The following is a 21,820-nucleotide window of genomic DNA, read 5'->3' as shown; positions in this document are numbered from 1 at the left end:
AAGTTAATTTGCCTGAAACCACAGTTGGGTTTCGGGCCTATTTCTCTAAATTTCTGGTTTCAGTACCAGTCCAGCTGGGTTGCACTGGGTTTTCCTTGACCGCAGGTGTCGCTGTCACCACCGGCAAGAGTAGAAACGCAGTCTAGCTGGGTGCATTGAATGCCATTATTCTCTCGGGAATCAGCCCAGTGGGAGTGTTTTCCTGCTGTGCATTCTGGGGGGTGATATTTAAGGTACCGACGCCACGTACTTCAGGTTTTCCATTTTGGATTTTCTGTCTGTTCGGTTCTGGTGGTCCTCCTGACCCAGCCCCATGGCTCTCCTGGCCCAAGGCGATGCAACTGCAGGGACAGGCCCCAGTGGATTTTGGGGCCTACTGATCCAAGGGTGGTCCGGTGCCGTCTCATCTGAAGGAAGAGGTCCAGCAACCGAAGAACCCCAGGGGAGGACTCTTTCAGGAGAAGACCGTGGGCAAGGCTGGTTTCTCTGGAGGAGCCTGGAGGCTTAGTTGAAGGACGCAACCTGGATCAACACTCATACGGTATTGCCGGATCGGCTGAGAGAACCTAGTACTGTATGTCAGTTCTTTAAATTTATCCACATCCCTCAGTAACACTCAAGTGTATCTCCGTGGCACAGACTTTGTCGAGCACCCCACTGGCTGCTAGGCCTAGTGAGAGAGGTCTATCCGGGGGTTGTTAAATCCAGTTGTGAAATGGTCTCTATTCTCTGGATTTTCTCTAAAGACTTCCATTTTTTTGCAATACAAGTACCTGAACTCACTCCTAACCCTCTACCCTTTATTGAAAGACTCTGTTTCTGTTCTAAATAAATAACCCAAAAGAAGATTCAGTGTAATTTTCTACATTCTTTGGGCCATCTACCACGGGAACCCCAAGACGGAGAAGCAAACAAGGAGGTAATGGTAAGCCCAAATAAAACCAGCAGCTCCTTTGGGGGTCAGTGCTGCATTAATATTTTGCATAGTAAAAAAAAAAAACATAGAAAAAGAGAAAAAGGTAAACAAACCTCACCACCAGGGCGGGAGTCAAAGAAAACACATACAGGTTCTCCACTTTGTGGACAAATCCACCATCCCGGATGCAACTCCCACCTCCAAAAAAAGGGGGTAAATATATTGACATCATAGTATAAACAGTATAAAAAACTACTTCACAGATTGTATGATAATAAGGCCAGTAATGGTCCTTATATACATCGATCGAAACAGCAGCCAATCCCCGAGCAATCCCAATGGTAGTTCAAGAATTTACAGAGCCATATACTCCCAGATCCATTACCATTCAGATAACCTCATCCTTCTGAGTGGGAATCTATATAGTCATTATATATGGACTTTAGACACTGAGAACATTGGGTAGGAGGAACACAGAGTATACAAGAAACACTCACTAGTTAAAGCAACATAACAAGCCCAGAAAAAGGAGAACTGATATGGTATGAAGGAGCAGAAGAAGAAGTACTGAGGAGAGAGAGCAGAGCAGACACAAGAGAAGACCAGTGACAGTGAGATGGGGAGAGAACTGCTACTAAAGTGTAGATTGGAGAACAAGGACAGAGAATGACACTAAAGCCCCATACACACTATCAGATTATCTGCTGAGTTTTTCCTTCAGATTTACCAAAACCATATAATATGAGGACAAACTTTAGGAGTTTCAATGTGTAAGCAATCAGGCAGGTCCTTCTACTACATGGTTTTGGTAAATCTGAAGGAAAAACTCAGCAGATAATCTGATAGTGTGTATGGGGTTTAAGAGAGGGGTAAAAAGTCTTCTTTAAAAAAATGGTTCCAGACCCAACATTGAGGAGGACGGCAGAGAGGTTCTTCATTGTATCTAAAACAATACAGCTTAACAAGACAACCAAAGGATGGGAGCTACATCCAGCTTACTAGCAAAATCAAATTATTTGTATATATTGCTATGAAGCAGCTTCTACTTTGTAACTGTCTACTATCATGCCCCGTACACACGGTCAGAAAAAGTCAGACGGGAGCTTCTCATTGTATATTCCGACCGTGTGTATGCCCCATCGGATGTTCTAAGTCAAAAATTGACGGACCTAGAAAGAGAACACGTTCTATATTTTTCAGACGGAACCAATTCCTATCAGGAAAACCGCTCGTCTGTATGGTGTTCCGGCGTACCAAAAACGACGCATGCTCTGAAGCAAGTACGAGACGGAAGCTACTGGCTACTGAACTTCCTTTTTGTAGTCCCATCGTACGTGTTGTACGTCACGTGTACATGTTCTTGATGGTCAGAATATGGTGTGATTGTGCCTACGCAAGACAGCTTCCGCGGAATTCCGTCGGAAAAACCTTCAGAGTTTATTCCGACGGGAAAACCGGTCTTGTGTACTGGGCATTAGAGGACTATGAAATGACTGACATGACCATCCTTTCCTGGCATTCAACAGTTACATTTCCAGGCACTCAAATCACAAGCGCTGGAAAGATCTATCTGTGGTCAGGAGATGAACGAGACCTATTAATTACATTTCCCTTCCTTCTCATTCTTGGAAGTCATTATTATATATAAGGAAAACTACTCAAATGTTTTAATTGCAGTTCTAATCCATTGTTTCCACTCTTTACTTTCTATGGACAAACTGCAATAACCAGGTATAAAGGGTGCGTCCACGCATAATTCATATAGAATCAGATTTAATAACAAGCTTAACACTCTTCAAGATCCCAGCACTGCATCTTCCTTCTCAGTTCCCGGCTCTGGCAGCTGCTGTGGCCGCTGAATATCCTCTTCACAATTTCTGACACAATAACACATTGAATTGATGCCAGCAGTACATCTGTCTATATCAAAGTATGTCGCAGATAGATGAGAGAACTGAGACCTTGGGTGGAGATCACACTGTAGGGTCCCTAAGACCTCATTTACATGGGAAGGGTTAAAAGTAGGTGGTTAAGTCATGGTTTTACCGCCCCCTGACTGCACAACAGAAACAGTTAACATCTGCACTAGCGGCTGCTCTGCTGGACTGTGAACATAGGAGGTTGGCCTCTTAGTACAGGCGACATTCAAAGAATTCTTTGTATTTATTGAAAAAATGCAAAGCATTCTCTGATTGGACAAGGTGGAGAGTGTGATGTCACCAGAGAGGTGGGGCTCTGCCTCATCCAATCATTGAATGCTTTGTTTTCAATTTGAAAAGGAAAAGAATTCTCTGAATGGTGCTTGCTGTGTTCACAATGCAGCAGGGCAGCCACCCAGCACGGGACCTGGAAGCTGGTGAAGATCACTGGAGTAGTGGTGCATACTACAGTGACTGTCAGCTTCCAGAGGGATCCCACAGGTATAGTATATAAATAGTCCATGCTGGGCTAATGTAACTATGCACAAATATGCATATCTGGAATTCTCCTTTAAAGCTGAATTCCAGGAATTCAGCCACTTTCTAAAAAGTGAAGGTACACAATTTACAAAAACTGGTGCACACAGAATCTGGTGCAGTTGTGCATAGTAACCATTTAGCTTCTAACTTCAGCTTGTTCTATTAAGCTTTGCCAATAAAACCTAGAAGCTGATTGCTTACTATGCACAGCTGAACAAGATTCTGCATGCACCAGTTTTAGTAAATCTCCATCTGAGTTAATTCCAAGGAGTTGCATGACACCTCTTGGACTAATCTCTATTATTTACATTTGGCAGGTTTACAGTACTCCCGGGAGATGGCTATCGCTGTATTTCTAGGAGCGCAATGCTGATCCTTCTGAACTTTGCATCTTTAACAACTGCTATTCCTACCCCTCCAATCCTTCTGCCCAATCACAGAAGCCTTGGTATTATGTGAACACCTTAAAAAAATACAAAGGCCTCTGTGAATGCACAGCAGAGGGGAAGGGCTGACATAGCTGCTGTGTGTGCACCTCTCCTATCAGATCCCAGAGTGTCTCTCTCACAGAGGAATAAACCGCTGTATTTCCGGGAGCCCAATGCTGATCCTTCTGAACTTTGCATCTTTAACAGCTGCTATGCCTACCCCTCCAATCCTTCTGCCCAATCACAGAAGGCTTGGTATTATGTGAACACCTTAAAAAAAATACAAAGGCCTCTGTAAATGCGCAGCAGAGGGGAGGGGCTGACATAGCTGATGTGTGTGCATCTCTCCTCTCAGATCCCAGAGTGTCTCTCTCACAGAGGAATAAACCTGTTAGATGTAAATAATAGAGAGAAGTGTAGGGGGTGTCATGCACCTAGTTGGACATAACTTATAATGTGCCTTCACTTTTACAAAGTTGCTGAACTCCTGGAATTCAGCTTTAGGCAATGAGTTAGTATAAAAAAAAAGCTTGTGTAAAATCCACAGATGTCTACTTACCTTCTCCACATTGGTTGATGTTCTCCAGAAGCTTGAATCCATATTCCTTGTGATCTGTGCACAGCAGAGATAACACAGCCTGACCTACAGACAGTACAGCTGGCTTCCCGTCCCACTCTTTGGTCAAACCATTAATAAGATCCATGGTGGGACATTTCTTAAGGAGAAATAGGTAATCATCTGTATGAAAAACAGATAAGGCCTTTATTAACTAATGAAATGTTTTCAGATTGTTGGTCCTTTTCGTGGACCTCATTGCCATAATCGCTAATAGGAGAAAACTGTGTATTTGAGCGTCATTTATTTAACATTATATCCATTAAAGTGATAATTTTGGCCCTTTTTTACAAACCTAAAAAGCAAAGATGTGCTGTAATCTATGCACACCAATCATTTTCCTAAATGAATCATCTTTAGTGTTTTTAACTCTTTAAAATCATATGCATTAAAGTGGACATTTAATCATTAAAGTAGTATTAAACCCTTGCTGTTTTCTTTAGCTTAACCACTTCAATACTGGGCACTTTTACCCCAACACAAAGTGGCACATAATTGTGGAGCTTAAGGAAAATGATAAATGGTTTTCAATTTTTTTTTAAATAAATATGTGAAAAGTGTAGCGTGTATTTGTAATCAGCCCCCTTTATTCTGATACCCCTAACTAAAATCTAGTGGAACCAATTGCCTTCAGAAGTCACCTACCGGTAATTAGTAAATAGAATCCACCTGTGTGTCATTTAATCTCAGTATAAATACAACTGTTCTGTGAAGCCCTCAGAGGTTTGTTAGAGAACCTGTCAGGGCTGGGCTTTTAGCGGCTCTCTTCTCAGTGTTCTGGCTGCTCAGCTGTCAGGTAATTACCAGCCACTCATTGTTTCCACACTGACTCACCTGGTTACCATTATCTGCTTCATTAGTTCAGCCTACAGCCAGCCACTTTTGGCAATTTATCCACTTCAGCTCCGGAAGGTTTACCCTCTTCATGACGAGGCCACTTTTCCTATATGGCACTGAGTTATTTTAACTGACGATTGCCCGGTCGTGTGACGCTGTACCCAAATACATTTTTAATTTTTTTTCCACAAGTAGAGCTTTCTTTTGGTGGTATTTGATCACCTCTACAGTTGTTATTTTTTGCTTTATAAACAAAAAAATAAACGTAATTTTGAAAAAAAAAAAATATTTTTTTACTTTCTGCTATGAAGAATACCCAATAAAAAAAATGTAAAAAAATCGAATTTCTTTATCAATTTAGGCCAATATGTATTCTGCTACAGTTTTTGGTAAAAAAAATCCCAGTAAGCATATATTGATTGGTTTGCCTGAAAGTCTACAAATCATGGGATATTGTTCTGTCTTTCTTTTTTCCTAGTAATGGCGGTGATCAACAACTTATATCGGGGACTGCGATATTGTGACAGACATTTTGGACACTTGACACTTTTGAAACAATTTGGGGACCAGCAATACTAATACAGTGATCCGTGCTAAAAAATATACACCGCCACTGTACAAATGACACTGGCAGGGAAAGGGTTAAAAGTGGCGATCAAAGGGTTAAATGTGGTCCTAGGGAGTGTTTACTAACTGTGGGGAAGGTAAAGATCCGTGTTCCTGCTTAGCAAAAACACAGGATTAGTACATTCCCCTCTCACAGAATGGCGATCTGCCTTGTTTACAGGCGTTCTGCCTGTATCCTGAACAGTCGGCGGGTCACGGCGGACATCCTGGTGTGTCCAATCAGTATATACACGGTGAGCGGTCCGCAAGCGGTAAAACTGCCTGGCTTATTCCTTCGGTGCCTTTGCCTTGGTCAACATATCTTGTGTGTCTCTCTGCGGTGTTCCTGTTTGACTTTGCCTGGCTGATGTTTCTTCTGGTTCCTGATCCTGATCTTTGGCTTCTGACTATGCTGATTGCGGCTCCCTGATTCCGGCTCGACTGATTACCTGTTTTGGCTTCCTTACCCTGGCTTCTGTTTTTGACTACGTTCCTGATTTGTATTATTTTACTATTACATTTAGAGCCGGTCCACACAGGGGCGACTCAGATCCGACTTCAGGTCGCCCCTAGTCGGACAACATGTAAAAATCAATGTAAGTGAATGAGAGCCGTCTTAATGCACACTACTGAAGTCGCTCCGACTTCAGAAAAGGTTCCTGTACTACTTCAATCTGACTTGTAGGCGACTGGTACCTGTTGATTTCAATGGAGGTCGCCTATAAGTTGGATCTCCGTCTATACGGAGGCGACTCTCATGGAATTATCAGCTCTGAAGGGGGAACTCCACGCCAAATTTCTGAAAAAAATTTGCCGTGGGTTCACCCTCCGAGAGCATACCAGGCCCTTAGGTCTGGTATGGATTCTAAGGGGAACCCCCTACGCCGAAAAAACGGCGTGGGGGTCCCCCCCAGATCCATACCAGACCCTTATCCGAGCGCGCTACCCGGCCGGCCAGGAAAGGGGGTGGGGACGAGCGAGCGCCCCCCCCCGAGCCGTACCAGGCCGCGTGCCCTCAACATGGGGGGGTGCTTTGGGGAAGGGGGGGCCGCGCGGCCCCCCCACCCCAAAGCACCTTGTTCCCATGTTGATGAGGACAAGGGCCTCTTCCCGACAACCCTGGCCGTTGGTTGTCGGGGTCTGCGGGCGGGAGGCTTATGGGAATCCGGGAGCCCCCTTTAATAAGGGGGCCCCCGGATACCGGCCCTCCACCCTATGTGAATGAGTATGGGGTACAATGTACCCCTACCCATTCACCTGTAAAAAAAAAAGCAAAAAAAAACACAACACACAAGGGTTAAAATAGTTTATTGCACAGCTCCGGGGGTCTTCTGTCCGTCTTCGGGGCTCTTCTCGCCAGACTCCTCCGCTATCTTCTGCTAGCTCTTTTGCTAGCGGAGGAGCCCGGCTTTCTTCTTCACCGCCGCCCTCTTCTTCCGACTTCGGGGGTCTTGTCCCCCTCTTCAGGACAAGGTGCTTTGGGGTGGGGGGGCACGGCCCCCCCTTCCCCAAGGCACCCCCCCATGTTGAGGGCACGCGGCCTGGTACGGCTCAGGAGGGGGTGGGCGCTTGCTCATCCCCACCCCCTTTCCTGGCCGGCCGGGTAGCGTGCTCGGATAAGGATCTGGTATGGATCGGGGGGGACCCCCCACTCCGTTTTTTCAGCGTAGGGGGTTCCCCTTAGAATCCATACCAGATCTAAGGGCCTGGTATGCTCTCGGAGTGGGAACCCACGCCAAATTTTTTTCAGAAATTTGGCGTGGAGTTCCCCCTTCAGAGCTCATTCTCTGATTGGCCACGGCAAAAGTCGCCTGGCCTGGGGCGACTTAAAGTCGTGTTGTAAGTCACCCCAGGTCGTGTCTAAGTCGTGTTCAAGTCGTCTCCAAGTTGCCTCACAAAGTCGTCCTGGAAGTCGTGTTGCCCCTGTGTGAACCGTCTCTAAAGGTGTGAATTTTAGCTGAATTTTCTGTCTCTGCCTGGTTCATGGTCCTTAACAGAACCTTAGTGAACAGAACAGGTCTGGAATAAAGTTGTGGAGAAGTTTAAAGCAGGGTTAGGTTCTAAAAAAAACTATCCAAAGCTTTGAACATCTCACAGAGATGGTTCAATCCATCATCCAAAAATGGAAAGAGTATGGCACAACTGCAAACCTACCAAGACATGGCTGTCCACCTAAACTGACAGGCCGGGCAAGGAGAGCATTAATCAGAGAAGCAGCCAAGAGGTCCATGGTAACTGGAGGAGGTGGGAGAATCTGTCCACAGGACAACTATTAGTCGAGCTCTCCACAAATCTGGTCTTTACGGAAGAGTGACAAGAAGAAAGTCATTGTTGAAATAAAGCCATAAGAAGTCCCGTTTGCAGTTTGCAAGAAGCCATGTGGGGGAAATAGGAAACATGTGGAAGAAGGGGCTCTGGTAAGATGAGACCAAAATTTAACCTTTTGGCCATAAAGCAAAACACTACGTGTGATGAAAAACTAACAATGCACATCGCCCTGAACACACCAACCCCACCGTGAAACATGGTGGTGGCAGCATCATGTTGTAGGGATGCTTTTATTCAGCAGGGACAGGGAAGCTGGTCAGAGTTGATGGGAAGATGGATGGAGCCAAATACAGGGCAATCTTAGAAGAAAACCTGTTTGAATCTGCAAAAGACATGAGACTGGGGCGGAGGTTCACCTTCCAGCAGGACAACGACCCCAAACATACAGCCAGAGCTACAATGGAATGGTTACTTTAGATCAAAGCATATTCATGTGTTAAAATGGCCCAGTCAAAGTTCAGACCTAAATCCTTTTGAGAATCTGTGGCAAGACTTGAAAATTGCTGTTCACAGACGCTCTCATCCAATCTGACAGAACTTGAGCTATTTTGCAAAGATGAATGGGCAAAAATTTCACTCTAGATTCGCAAAGCTGGTAGAGACATACCCAAAAAGACTTGCACCAATTATTACAGTGAAAGGTGGTTCTACAAAGTAGGGACTCAGGGGGGCTGAATGCAAATGCCCCCCACACTTTTAGATATTTATTTGTAAAAAAAAAATTGAAAACCATTTATTATTTTCCTTCCACTTTACAATTATGTACCACTTTGGGGTTGATTTACTAAAGGCAAATAGACTGTGCACTTTGCAGTTGCTCCAGAGTTTAGTAAATGAGGTAAAGCTTCACTTTGCAAAGAATACCCAATCACATGCAAGGAAAATAAAAAACAGCATTTTTGCTTGCACATGATTGGATAATGAAAATCTGCAGAGCTTCTGCTCGTTTACTAAGCTCTGGAGCAACTGCTCTCGCAAAGGGCACGGCCTATTTGCCTTTAGTTAATCAACCACTTTATGTGGGTCTATTGCATAAAATCCCAATAAAATACATTTAAGTTTTTAGTTGTAACATGACAAAATGTGGAACATTTCAAGAGGTAAGAATACTTTTTCAAGGCACTATATTTGTTACAATTCTTACCCCAGCACTAGCAGTTTAACTGTTAGTGCTTCTTCCTAAACTTCCAGTCTTCACGGGAACGTGGACAGTGCAGTATCCAGTCAGTCTGTTAGCTGAGAGAAGGAAGGGAGGAGGGGGAGGAGGAGGAGGAGGAGGAGGAGCAGGGGAATGCCTTGCCATACTAAGCTACAGGGCTGTGTATTTCTATTGATGCACACAGTGTAGGGAGACACAATTCTAGTTCCTGCATGCAATGGTGGCACCAAAGGATGCTGCAAGAGAAAGGAGCCACCTTGAAATGGGAAAGCTAGGACACGGTCATGGCACCAGCTTAAACAGGAACATGGGTAAGGATTAAAAGATAAAGAAACTGCACACTAAGTAAGTGATTGAATCAGCTGCTGAACGTGCTTTAAGGACAACCTTCTTCCTTCTGGCTCCTCCCACCACTTTCTCCGATAATTGAAGATTATTACCTTATTTTTTGGGGCTAAACTGCAGCCCTTCCTTCTTACTCACTAAGGAAGAATGGTGTTACAGCCCTCACTGCTTCCTGGGATGTCTACATAAAACACATCCGAGGAGGCAGTTTTGATGAAGGGTGCACATGTGCTGCAGAATTCCATGCATGCACAGATGTGGTACAGGCCTTTGGGACCCGTCAGAGCTGTCTGGTGCATCTGCACATATGTGTGTGTGTGTGTGTGTGTGTGTGTGTGTGTGTGTGTGTGTTTCTCCCTGTTATGTTAAAGTGGTAGTAAACCGCTCATTCTGGCACGCTATGAAATACTTACCTTAGAACTAAGCCCCCCACAGCAGTGCCTGGTCACTGCTGAGGGGGCTGACATGTCCCCCTGGGGTTTCTTCTGGGTTTGCGGGCTCCAGCGCTAGCCACGATGATATCACTCCCGCGCATGCAAGAGACCTTGGTTCCGGCAAGACTCTTTAAAGTTTCGGCACGATACGCCAGACCTTCAGAGCACAAGCGCCGGTGATGTCAGTGGCTGCATGCAGGGTGAATATCTCCTAAGTGGTGTACGCTTAGAAGATATTAGGTTTTAACTACAGGTTAGCCATATACTGTGGAGTTATGTATGTCTATCTTTTACCACTTCAGCCCCGGAAGATTTGCGTGCTTAAAGACCAGGCAATTTTTTGCGATATGGCACTGTGAACTGACAATTGCGCGTTCGTTTGATGTTGCACCAAAACAAATAGAGCTTTCTTTTGTTGGTATTTGATCACCGCTGCGGTTTTTATATTTTGCACTATAAACAAAAAAAGACTGACAATTTAAAAAAAAAAAAAAAAAAACACAATATTTTGTACTTTTTGCTATAATAAATATCCCCAATTTTTTTTTTTTTTAAAAAGCAATTTCTGTTCCTCAGTTTAGGGCGATATGTATTCTTCTACATACTTTTGGTAATAAAAATTGCAATAAGCGTATATTGATTGGTTTGCACAAATGTTATAGCGTCTACAAACTATGGAAAAATGTATGACATTTTTATTATTATAATTTTTTACTAGTAATGGCGGTGATCTGCGATTTTTAGTGGGACTGCGACATTATGACATACAGATCAGACACTTTTGACACCATTGACATTTATACAGCGACCAGTGCTATAAAAATGCACTGATTACTGTGTAAATGTCACCGGCAATCAAGTAGTTAACCGTGTTCCCTTGTGTGTTCTAACTGTAGGGGTAAGAAACTGACTAGAGGAGATGACAGATCGTTGTTCCTAGCTAGTAGGGACACATGACCTGTCTCTCCTCTCTTCACAGAACAGGGAATTGTGTGTTTACATACACACACATGCGCGCACACACACACACGCACACGCACGCACGCGCGCACGCACACACGCGCGCACGCACACACGCGCGCGTCCCCGTTCTGGTTCTTGTGCCTGCGTTCACACGTGGCCGGCAGTCATCGTGACCACCGGCCACGTGCATCGGTTCACCCTCAGCGCAGCGGGCGTGCGCCTGCTATTGCTGCTTAAAGGGCCGACGTACAACTATGGCAGATTTTAATATTACACAAAGATAACCCAAGGAAATCTAAGATGCAGTTTTTAAATGAATATTTCATATATTAAGGGAAAAAAGCTGTTCAAACCTGCCTGGCCTAATGTGAAAAGGTAATTGCCCTCTCCCATGCTGAATCCTGAATGAACTGTGATTATCCACAATTTTTTGGAAAGCCGAGTTAAATTTCACTTGCCACACCCAGGCTTGATTACTGCCAGACCTGTTGAATCAAGAAATCACATAAATAGAAGCTGTTTGACAAAGTGAAGCACGCTAACAGATCACAAAAAGCCACACATCATGCCGCAATCTAAAAAAATTCAAGAACAGATTGGAAACAAAGTAATGTACATGTATTGGTTTAGGAAGGGTTTCAAAGCCATTTCTAAGGCTTTGGGACTCTAGTGAACCACGGGGAGAGCCATTATCCACAAATGGAGATAACTTGGAACAGTGGGGAAACTTCCCAGGAGTGGTCGGCCTACAAAAATTACTCCAAGAGCATGATGATGATTCATCCAGGAGGTCATAAAAGAACCCAGAACAACATCTACATAACTGCAGGCCTCACTTGCCTCACGCAAAATCAGTGTTCATGATTCAACAATAAGAAAGAAAATGGCATCCATGGGAGAGTTCCAAGGCCAAAGCCACTGCTTACCAAAAATAACACAAAGCCCTTGAACACACGGTCGGACATTCTGACAACAAAATCCGTTGTCGGAAAATCCAATAGTTTGTAACGTAATGACGTTATTTAGTTACGACGGGACTACATTCAGGCTAGTAGCCAATAGCTTTGGTCTAGGAATATGATCTTAGCATGCGTGGCACTTTGTCCAATCGGAATTCTCTACAAACGATCTGACAAAGTCTGATCGGATCATGTTGTCGGAAAATTTTATATGCAGCTCTCAAACTTTGTTGGTCGGACATTCCGACGGAAAAAGCCAGATGAAGCCCACACACGGTCGGATTATCCGACAACACGGTCCGATCGGACATTTTCCGTCGGAATGTCCGACCGTGTGTACAAGGGCAAAGGCTCATCTCACATTTACCGAAAAACATATTGATTATCCCCAAGACTTTTAGGCAAATATTCTGTGGACTGAAGAGACAAAGATTTAACTTTTTGGAAAGTGTGCGTCTCGTTACACCTGGCATAAAACAGCATTTCATAACAAGAACATCAGACATGGTGGTGGTAGCGTGATGGTCTGCGGCTGCTTTGCAGCTTCAGGACCTGGACGACTTACCATAATTGGTGAAACCATGAATTCTGAGCTCAACCAGAAAATCCTAAAGGAGAGTGTCCAGCCATCAATTTGTGACCTCAAGCTCAAGTGCACTTTGGTTATGTAGCAGGACAATGATCCGAAACACAACAGCAAGTCCACCTACAATTGGTTCAAACAAAGCAAAATGTTGGTTCTGGAGTGGCCTAGTCAAAGCCCGGACTTAAATCCAATTGCGATTCTGTATTATGACCTTACACAGGCCGTTCATGCTGGAAAACCCTCCAATGTGGCTGAATTAAAACAATTCTGCAAAGAAGAATGGGCCAAAATTGCCAGTTATCACAAACGCTTGATTGCAGTTTTGCCACCAAGGGTGGCACAACCAGTTATTAGGTTTAGGGGGCAAGTACTTTTTCACATAAAGCCAGGCAGGCTTGGACAGCTTTTCTGCCTTAATAAATGAAACCATCATTTAAAAAATTGCATTTTGTATTTACTCGGGTTAGCTTTGTGTAATAATATAATTAGTTTGATGGTCATTTAAGTGTAACAAATATGAAAAAAAAAAGGGGGGGGGGGCAAATATTTTTCACAGCATTGTTTGTCTATCTTTTTCCATACTAAACAGATAACATGTGACCCCAATTCATGAAACAGATTACCTAATAAAAAGCGCTTGCTCTGGTAGGTGTAGTCGAGGACTCCCTGGATTTGTCCTTGTACACACATACAGAGAGCCGCCTTCCTAAGGCTGGAGCACTTTCTGTAGATCAGCTGGGCCAGTGCCAGGCATGTGACCTTGTGCTGTGGCTCTTTCTCTCCATAATCCCAAATCACATCGCCGAGAGGTTCAGAAAATGTCACCCTACACCACAGAGAGACAAAAATAAGCTTGGGAGGACAAATATGTGGGTAAAATAGGACAATAAGTACCTTTTATTTACCAGGAGCAATCAATAAATGCTGAAAATAATATTTATAAAATCAATCAATATACAATCAATCTCCAAACATCAGATGGCCATGTAAACCTTTTTTTTTTTTGGCACAGATCCTTAAGCTATTGTTCTTGGTAAGCCTGCAGAGATTACCGAGTGTGATGCCTATTAGAATGCAGAGAATCCCCTTAGCACATAGTCAGCCTACGCAGCCAAGGCGAGAGAGAAAGGCCATTAACTGATCTCTAGCAGAGCTGTCCAACTCTCGCCTTTGAGGGCGGATTACAAGCTGGGATTCTAAGGCAGACCCAGATATTCAGCTTAGGGAAATATTTCTGATTAAAGAGTAGCTTTACTTTTGGGTATGTTTTTAGTGATAAATTCAGTATAAATATACTTATGCTTCAACAATGTAATTGATTTGCTAATTTATTTTCCTTTATCCCTCATAGGTTTCCACGTTTGTCTTTTCGAGCTGATCACCATTTTTTTTTTTAATGAGACATGGATATTTTGCATAATTATCTTTTTTTTTTATTTGTGTAGCACCTTCCTAGAATAGGTTGTTTGAGAGGCCCAGGTAAATCTAGTTCTTTGGCTCCTCTGTAAACATTGGTGCGGTATGTGAATATTTTTGCCTTTTCTGGGTCTCACAGGCTAAACTACTCCTCCCTGCCTTCTAGGGGATTCTAGAATGTAGTGGGTTGGAAGAGGTGAATATTTATGTGGTCTCAGCCAATCCTCGGTTGGAGAATGCAAAGTAGGTGGCTGAGGAGGGCATAAATAGTTGTATGCCTAGATCAGCAGGGTTCTTGTCCTCGAGGTCCCAAGCTCAGTGAGAGCTGGAGGACCTATTTGATGGAGTTGGAGGTCAAATCAAGGGATTCACTAAGGATCTGGCCTGGAGACTCACTGGAGAAGTGTCTGGTTGATATTGGGCAGAGGCATCCAAGTATACAGGGACATTATGAGTATAGGCCTGGATATTGGATCCTAGTGACTGTTCGTTGCTCTAATCCCTTGGGTATCTGCTCCAGTGCTGTTGGATTGGGACTTTTCCTTTGCTTAGAATTCCAGGGTTGCTGTTCCCTCTATTGTTTGTCAGAAGGGGAATTATCCTGATGAGTGTAGACAAGGCATAGCGTATACTCTGGTTTATTAGTGCACTAAATTTGGAATATTCCAAAGCTCACTCTGTACCCTAACCAAGTTCAACGAGCATCAAAATATTAAAAAGACATCCCTTGCCTAGTCATTGAGTTGTGAGACTGTCTGTTGTTGTGTGCCTGGCTGCTGGTACACCCAAATAGGAAGAGAATTGGGCAGATTAGCGGAACGTAACAGGGGCCTGCGTTACACATATACTATGTGTACCCATCTACCTTTCTCTCTTCTCTAGTATAGCACTGCTAAGGCCCAGTTTATAACTGTAGCAGAAATAGAGGTGTCCTATAGCCCCCATAGGGTAGTCAGATGAGCATGCACAGACAGTTCAACCTAACTCCAGCCCTAGTATCAGGCAGCACTGTCATAACAATGATTGCTTGGCTTGCAGAAATGGAGAGGATTGCTTGAGGAGGGAACCATAATTATTGGAGCAGGCTCTTGACCTTGTCCCATTAATTGTTCCCCAAGAACAGTTAGTCCACAATTTTGCCCTAGAAATGGTCCACAATTTTGCATAGGACACATAAATATTAGGTTAGCACTAGATCTGGCTGAAAGTAGCCAGATTGGGCAAAGCCTGTCTCATGTCTAGTGTCTGTGGGTAACTTACAGTAAAAATCAGCACCGGTGCTAGATTTAGGTGGTATGGGATGCCGGTTAGGCAACTGTTACAATTTGTTCTCCAGTATTCACACTAAATCTATGGCACTCTCACTATATCCACACTTCTTCACTGGCGACTGAGGAAGTGTCACTGGACAATGCAATTGCATCTTTATTTATTTATTTCACGTACTTACAGTATATAGCGCTTTCAATTTATGCAGAGCTTTACATATACATTGTACATTCACATCAGTCCCTGCCCTTAAGGAGCTTACAATGTAAGGTCTCCAATTCACATTCATACATACTAGGGCCAACTTATACATGATCCAAGTAACCTACCAGCATGTCTTTGGAGTGCGGGAATAAACCAGAGTACCCGGAGGAAAACCCACGCAGGCACAGAGAGAACATACAAACTCCAGGCAGGTAGTGTCGTGGTTGGAATTCGAACCAGCGACCCGGTTGCTGCTAGGCGATAGTATTTCCCACTTTACCACTGTGCTGCCCAACTGGAAAAGTTTGGCCATAAAGTCAGAGGAAGTCATGTCAAAATAACAAAGTAAAATCAAATTTTGGCACAGAAGACCCTATAAGGCTCTATTCACATAGGGCCTGGGATTGTATAGCGTAAAGAGACATTGGTTTATCTTTTTGTACAGTCTAGCAGAGTGCCTGTACCTACTCTTCTACACAACCCAGTGTGGCAGGTCTGTGGGGATCGGTGCACAGCCCCAACGCAGAGCCTGTGGCATCTGGGGCAATGCAGCTGTTTGTGCATACCTGTCTGGGATCCCCAAGACTGCAGGAGTTATGTTTGCCAATTCCCCTATCTCTTCTTTTTCCTAATATTTTAGCGGTGGACTGGTTTTGCACATATGTAGAGACAAAAATCATGGTAATATCATTAAGATTACTGATGCCCCCTACAACAAATGTTAAAATACAAAATAATCAATTTTAAGATTTTATAGTATTTCTTACCTTTGTTGAGTTACCCAATGAACGACTAGGTCTACTTTATCATTGGCTAAAGCACATTTAACTCCCTCCAGTGTTAGTGCTGCATTTACAGGATGCCTGGCCAAATTGCTGGAACCTATGACAGCCTCAAAAAACAACAGCAAAGGAGGATCCTGGTCTTTAGGCTGCACAACAGCTGTAACAAGAAAACATAGAAATTAAACTATGGAAAATTATGACGTTCTCAATACTAAATTATGACATTCCTTTTGCACAGTCATTAAAAAGTTCAGTCGCAATAGAAATATTATTTCCAAGTTAAAATTTCTGTACAATCAATCCATAAATCCATTTGCTACTTTATTACATTAGGAAAATAGGATTTTTGTATCCACTGTAAAATCCAGGGATACAAGAAGTCCTTCACTTTTGGGTTAACCTGCTGCTTACAGGATTGGATACTGGGAAATAAATAAATAAATAAAAAAGATGTAAACCAGCCAGGAATAAGCCATCCGATTACTAGCATGCTGTCAGGGCTGGACTCATCTCTCCACAGTGACTCACCTGTTGATGATATCCTCCTCGTCAGTCCTGCCTACTTCCAGTCCAGATGATCTCTGCCTTTGCTTTGGTCACATCTCTAGAGATGCTCTCCTGTGTTCCTGTTGAAGACTTACTTGGCTGACATTCCTTCTGGCTCCAGATCCTGATTGCCGTTCTACTACACTCATCTCTGGCTCCCTGACATTTTGGCTTGTCTGACTATCCGTTACGGTTCCTTAACTCTGGTTTTGACTACGTTTTCTCTGTTTACGTTTTTTTATTATTATTAAACAAGTGTGATTTAACTTTACTTCTGTCTGATTCATGGTTTCTGACAGTAGGCGAAGGCCATGAATTCAGAAGATGCAGTCAATCCACTTGTTGGTAATATTTTTTCCAGATTGGATGAGCAGGACTCACCTGGAATCTCCCACGGTGGCTGCTCTGGTACAACCTGTGTTGCCGGCCATCCCTGCTGCTCCTCCAGTCTGTGCAGGCACCTGCCTCGAGTATTACTTCTATAAGAGGTATGTCTGGTTCCGCTCTGCTTCCCCAGCGATTTGGGGGTGATCCAGTCCAATGCAGACGGTTTCTCAACCAGGTTGAGATATACTTTGAGATGCTGCCCCAGGCGTTTCCCACAGACAGAAGCAAAGTAGGTGTCGTGATATCTTTGCTTTCTGAGAAAGCCTTGGGCTGGGAAAACCCTCTATGGGAGACGCAAAAACCTGTTGACTCGAGTTATATCCTGAGTTTGTGACTTCTTTTAAAAGGGTATTTGACGTTCCCGCATCGCTCCACTTCTGCTGCCAAGTGCCTCTTGTCCATCATAGTATGAGAACTGTTGTCGATTATGCCACTGCATTCCGTAATCTGGCAGCAGAGGTTGCTTGGAACAATGAGGCCCTCGTGGCTGCTTTTTCTCATGGTCTCTCTGATACCATAAAGGGTGAGATCCTCATTGGCTCCAGACTCAGAGAAAGACTTTTAAGGAACGCTTGCGAAAGCCTCCTGTACATTTGTCTCAAAACTTTGCAGTCCAATCCTTGCCTCCACACCAGTCGTATGATTGCACAATTGACCTTCAACCTGGTGCCATACCCCCTCATGGCCGGGTTTAACCTTTGTTGGTCTTGGAGGAGTATGTTGCAGACGCACTCGAGGTTTCTTCCACAAATCCTCTTCTCCTGTTGGTGCTGGTTTCTTCTTTGTGAAGAAGAAGAGTGGTGAACTGAGACCCTGTATTGATTATAGGGGTCTCAATCATTTCATGATTAAGAATGCCTATCCAATTCCATAGTTTGTGGAGTTATTTGACCGCCTCAAGAGAGCAACGTTTTTCACGAAGCTTGATTTGAGAGGGGCATACAATCTTGTGTGGATTATGGAGGGCAACGAGTGGAAAACTGCGTTTAATATCGGAACAGGCCATTATGAGTACCTCGTAATGCCTTTTAGCCTTTGAAATGCCCCTGCAGTTTCCCAGGAATTTATTAACTATGTCCTCCGAGATTTGCTGCAGTTATGTGTGGTGGTTTATCGTGACAATATCCTCATATTTTCCAAGTCCCTGGAGAGCCACCCCACAGATGTTTGTGGTGTGCTTCAGAAACTAAGAGAGAACAATCTCGATTGTAAATTGTAGAAGTGCGAATTCCATTGTGAACAGGTTCAATTCCTGGGTTATGTAAATTCCACTATTGGTTTTTCAATGGACCCAGAGAAACTTTAAGCAGTCCTACAGTGGCCCCGACCCACGGGTTTAGGTCCTCTGCAGCCTTTTCTTGGCTTTGCCAACTATTATCGGGAGTTTATTCCTAACTTTGTGTCTCTGGTCAAGCCCCTGACTGATATGACCAGAAAGGACGGAAACCCACAGAGTTGGTCTCCGGAGTCCATTAAGGCCTTTAAGAGTCTCAAGGCTGCCTTTTTTTCTGCTTCTGTGTTGGCACATCCTGATTCTACATTACCTTTTATCCTTGAGGTTGACAAAATTCTTGCTGCTCGGGTCCTCCTGAGAAACCTTGTGACCGCTGCTTTGTCCCAGAGAGGCTTAGAATGTGGTATAGAGTAGGTTTCGCGTTAGTTTTGGTTGAACTTCTACTTTAAAGAGTAAGAAAAAGGTGCTGGCAAAAATAAGTTAGTCTTTTACACAGGCAAACTTGTAGTAGAAGTAGTAGAAGGGGTTATCCTGGGCTGGCCTACAGTTTTCTGTTTGCCAGGGCTTAATCCTCCAGTTGGTGGCTGTATAACCCAAAAGGTGAAAGACTTTCCGTGTTTCCCAATGGACAAAAAAAGAAAGTAGCTTTTCTTGCATACATTATGAAAAGTACACCCAAGAATCAGAGCCCCAAAATCACCAAGTGTAAAGACATCATCCTAAAGATTTATCAAACCAATTTTATTGTGCCTAATACTGAAATTACATTTGGTTAACCCAAAACTTAAAAAACAAACCAAAAAAAACCAACACAGGTATGCAGTGGTACAAAATTGCAGTGTAGCATATCAATGGATGTCATGAGTTCTTGCACATAGCTTATACAAATAGCAAGTACATTTCCAAAAAAATAAAAGTGGTTGTATACTCTTGTATAGTCTTTTTTGTAACTTTTACCTACAGGAAAGCCTATAATAAGGCTTACCTGTAGGTAAAAAAAATATCTCCTAAACCTGTACGGTTTAGGAGATATTCCCCTCGGTATGCGCCGCTGACTGCAGCGGCGCATGCGCACGAGGGGATTCTCGGCCTGAAAATCCGGCAGTGGCCGGCGGCCGGAAAGAAATCTCCCGCGCGCATGCGCGGGAGTGACGATATCGCGGCTCCGGCCACTCACAGCGCCGGAGCCGCGATACCCGGAAGAAACGCCGAGGGAGCATATCAGCTCCCTCGGCGTGGATCGTGCCAGATGTCGGGGCCTCGTTCTAAGGTAAGTATTTCATAATGAGCTAGTATGCGGTGCAAACTAGCTCATTATGCCTTTTGCTTTGCAGGTGTTAAAAAAAAAAAAATAGCGGGTTTACTACCGCTTTAAATGTCCTTATTAAACAGAAATGAGGCCAAGGTAGGTAAAATGTTTTATACAAAGGAGATCACAATGGTGTTATATCCCACAGTAATACTGCACACACCATGGCCTGCAATTTATGGCTCATTCAGAAAATGCAGGCCACAGTGTAATCCCTGTGGTGACAGGTCACATGATTGGCTCCAAAGTGATAAGCACAATTAAATTTTTTTTTTAAACAGCATTATGGCCGGGGCAGGAGTGCAGTGTGCGAAAGTAAATGCTCCTGTGGCCATGTGAACCCGCTTGCCCACTATGGGTAAAGGATAGTTTTACTACAACATTTCTATACACAGTTTTTACTGTTTAATATGGCAACACAAAAAGTACAGGATTTGTCTTACCTTTAAACCTTTCCATGGTTTCTATATTTCTGAGAATACCCCTGGGACTATGAGCTGCATAGATAGCCGCAGCCTTGTACTGTCCGCTGACTAACAGCTCATTAAATCTGGGAAAGGACAAAGCATACATTCTAAGCACTGGAGTATATAACATTGTGTTCAAAAAGGACAGCTTATTAGCTACCACAAGGGCATCACATTAAATAAGGTTAATTAGCTTTGTCATGTCACTATCACAGTGATTTGTGCCAAGAATAAAATTTTATTCCCAAGAGAAAACTTTTTGGCAGCTTTGTCTGTTAATTTATAATTGTTTCAAAATTGTTTTTCAGGAAAGAGTTAAAATGGACCTATATTCAAAACATGGACAATTGTTGTTTTTAGGAAATATATAAAAAGGTCAATTTCAGCTAAGTAGTACCTTGAAAATGCACCTTTTGCCCCCCCCCCCCCCTGAAAAGCAGCAGTGCAATTATTGATATTATTGCCTTGGCACTGCTGTTCTATATAACCTCATAATTGCATAACTGCAGATAAGAAGTTCTAAGGCATATCCTTCAAAGGCTGCTATTCTCATCTGATCTGATGTGTCTTCCTAAACCCCGTAGTCTCTTAGTGTATTTTTGCTACGCTGTGCCCTACCCAAAAGCTTCTGAAGGGCGTTGTGGAGAGGAAGCTGTACCTGAGGACCTTCAGTGGAAGGATTTCCCTGCTTCTGTTTCATTTATTCTGTGAATCTGTGCTTTCTACACCTCTCCTGCTGCTTTGTTATGATCTCCCCTCCCCACGGTTATCAGTTCACCCTTCATTGTGGAAACGTGTCTCACATGGAAAAACAAAGCCCTGCTATACAAAAAAGGCCACTTCCACATAGAGACACAGTGTGAAACAAGGCATGGTAATCAGTCCTGGGGAAAAGATCAGTTGCATGGAGCCTACCAGCAGTATTGGTAAGTAGTCTTTTGCCATCCCCTTGACTTTTTTTTTGCATGGCTTCCACTGTATAGGTCCATTTTGCACAGTCATATAATATACTAAAATAGCGTTCTTCAAGCATATTTTTTTTGGAGAGTATGATTCTTGCCCAGTTAAAGTCTCTCCAGACTTTAACTGCAGGCTCCAGGAGAAAAAATTTAATTAAATAATGCATTGTGCATAAATCACCTCACTTTACAGTCTAGATTGCAAACACTTCTTCCTACGCCATCCTGCAGTGTAATGGGTGAAAGTCAAACTTTCCTCTTTAAGCCAAGCCAATCTTCTAACCTGAGGACCAGACATATTGCCTGCTAGTTATCATCTTGAGCACTGGTCCCCTCACCGCCCTTCTGAGTTCTCCTGCCTCTACAGACTATGAGAGAGGACCCTGCCACTGGAAGTGCCACATCCACCAATAGGAGATGTTTGCATCATGCAGACAGCAATGTGGGCACCCAAAGAAGGACCCCAGGAACAGAACAGACAAGAACCGTCATATGACTGTGGCTTAACGTAAGTAAAATGGGCATTGGATAGGTTTTTTTTCATACCAGCGGTTAACTAAAAGAGGGTGGAAGGGGGGTTACTAATATTCTGGAGTTGGGCTTTAAAG

General features: G+C 43.6%; 1 protein-coding gene across 4 annotated transcripts in view; it reads right to left on the bottom strand.

Moving 5' to 3' along the window:
* Positions 1–21,820, bottom strand: part of CLHC1 (clathrin heavy chain linker domain containing 1) — a 55,598-nt gene that overhangs the window by 1,298 nt on the left and 32,480 nt on the right. For 3 of the 4 annotated variants that reach the window (XM_077485529.1, XM_077485532.1, XM_077485531.1), the window contains 4 exons: positions 20,230–20,336; positions 16,293–16,467; positions 13,260–13,462; positions 4,363–4,542 (listed from right to left, as the gene is read on the bottom strand). In XM_077485529.1, coding sequence (XP_077341655.1) covers positions 4,363–4,542; positions 13,260–13,462; positions 16,293–16,467; positions 20,230–20,336 — 665 coding nt within the window. Of the gene's footprint in view, positions 1–1,029; positions 1,115–4,362; positions 4,543–13,259; positions 13,463–16,292; positions 16,468–20,229; positions 20,337–21,820 lie in introns of all 4 variants that reach the window. The other variant, XM_077485530.1, reaches the window with a different exon arrangement.

This window comes from Lithobates pipiens, unplaced genomic scaffold, assembly GCF_037356315.1.
Source record: "Lithobates pipiens isolate NorthernLeopardFrog02 unplaced genomic scaffold, aLitPip1_a1.2 Scaffold_18, whole genome shotgun sequence".
NCBI classification, from domain to species: Eukaryota; Metazoa; Chordata; class Amphibia; order Anura; family Ranidae; genus Lithobates; species Lithobates pipiens.
Note: the sequence above shows the minus strand (reverse complement) of the source record. Positions and strands in the feature narration are given on the sequence as shown.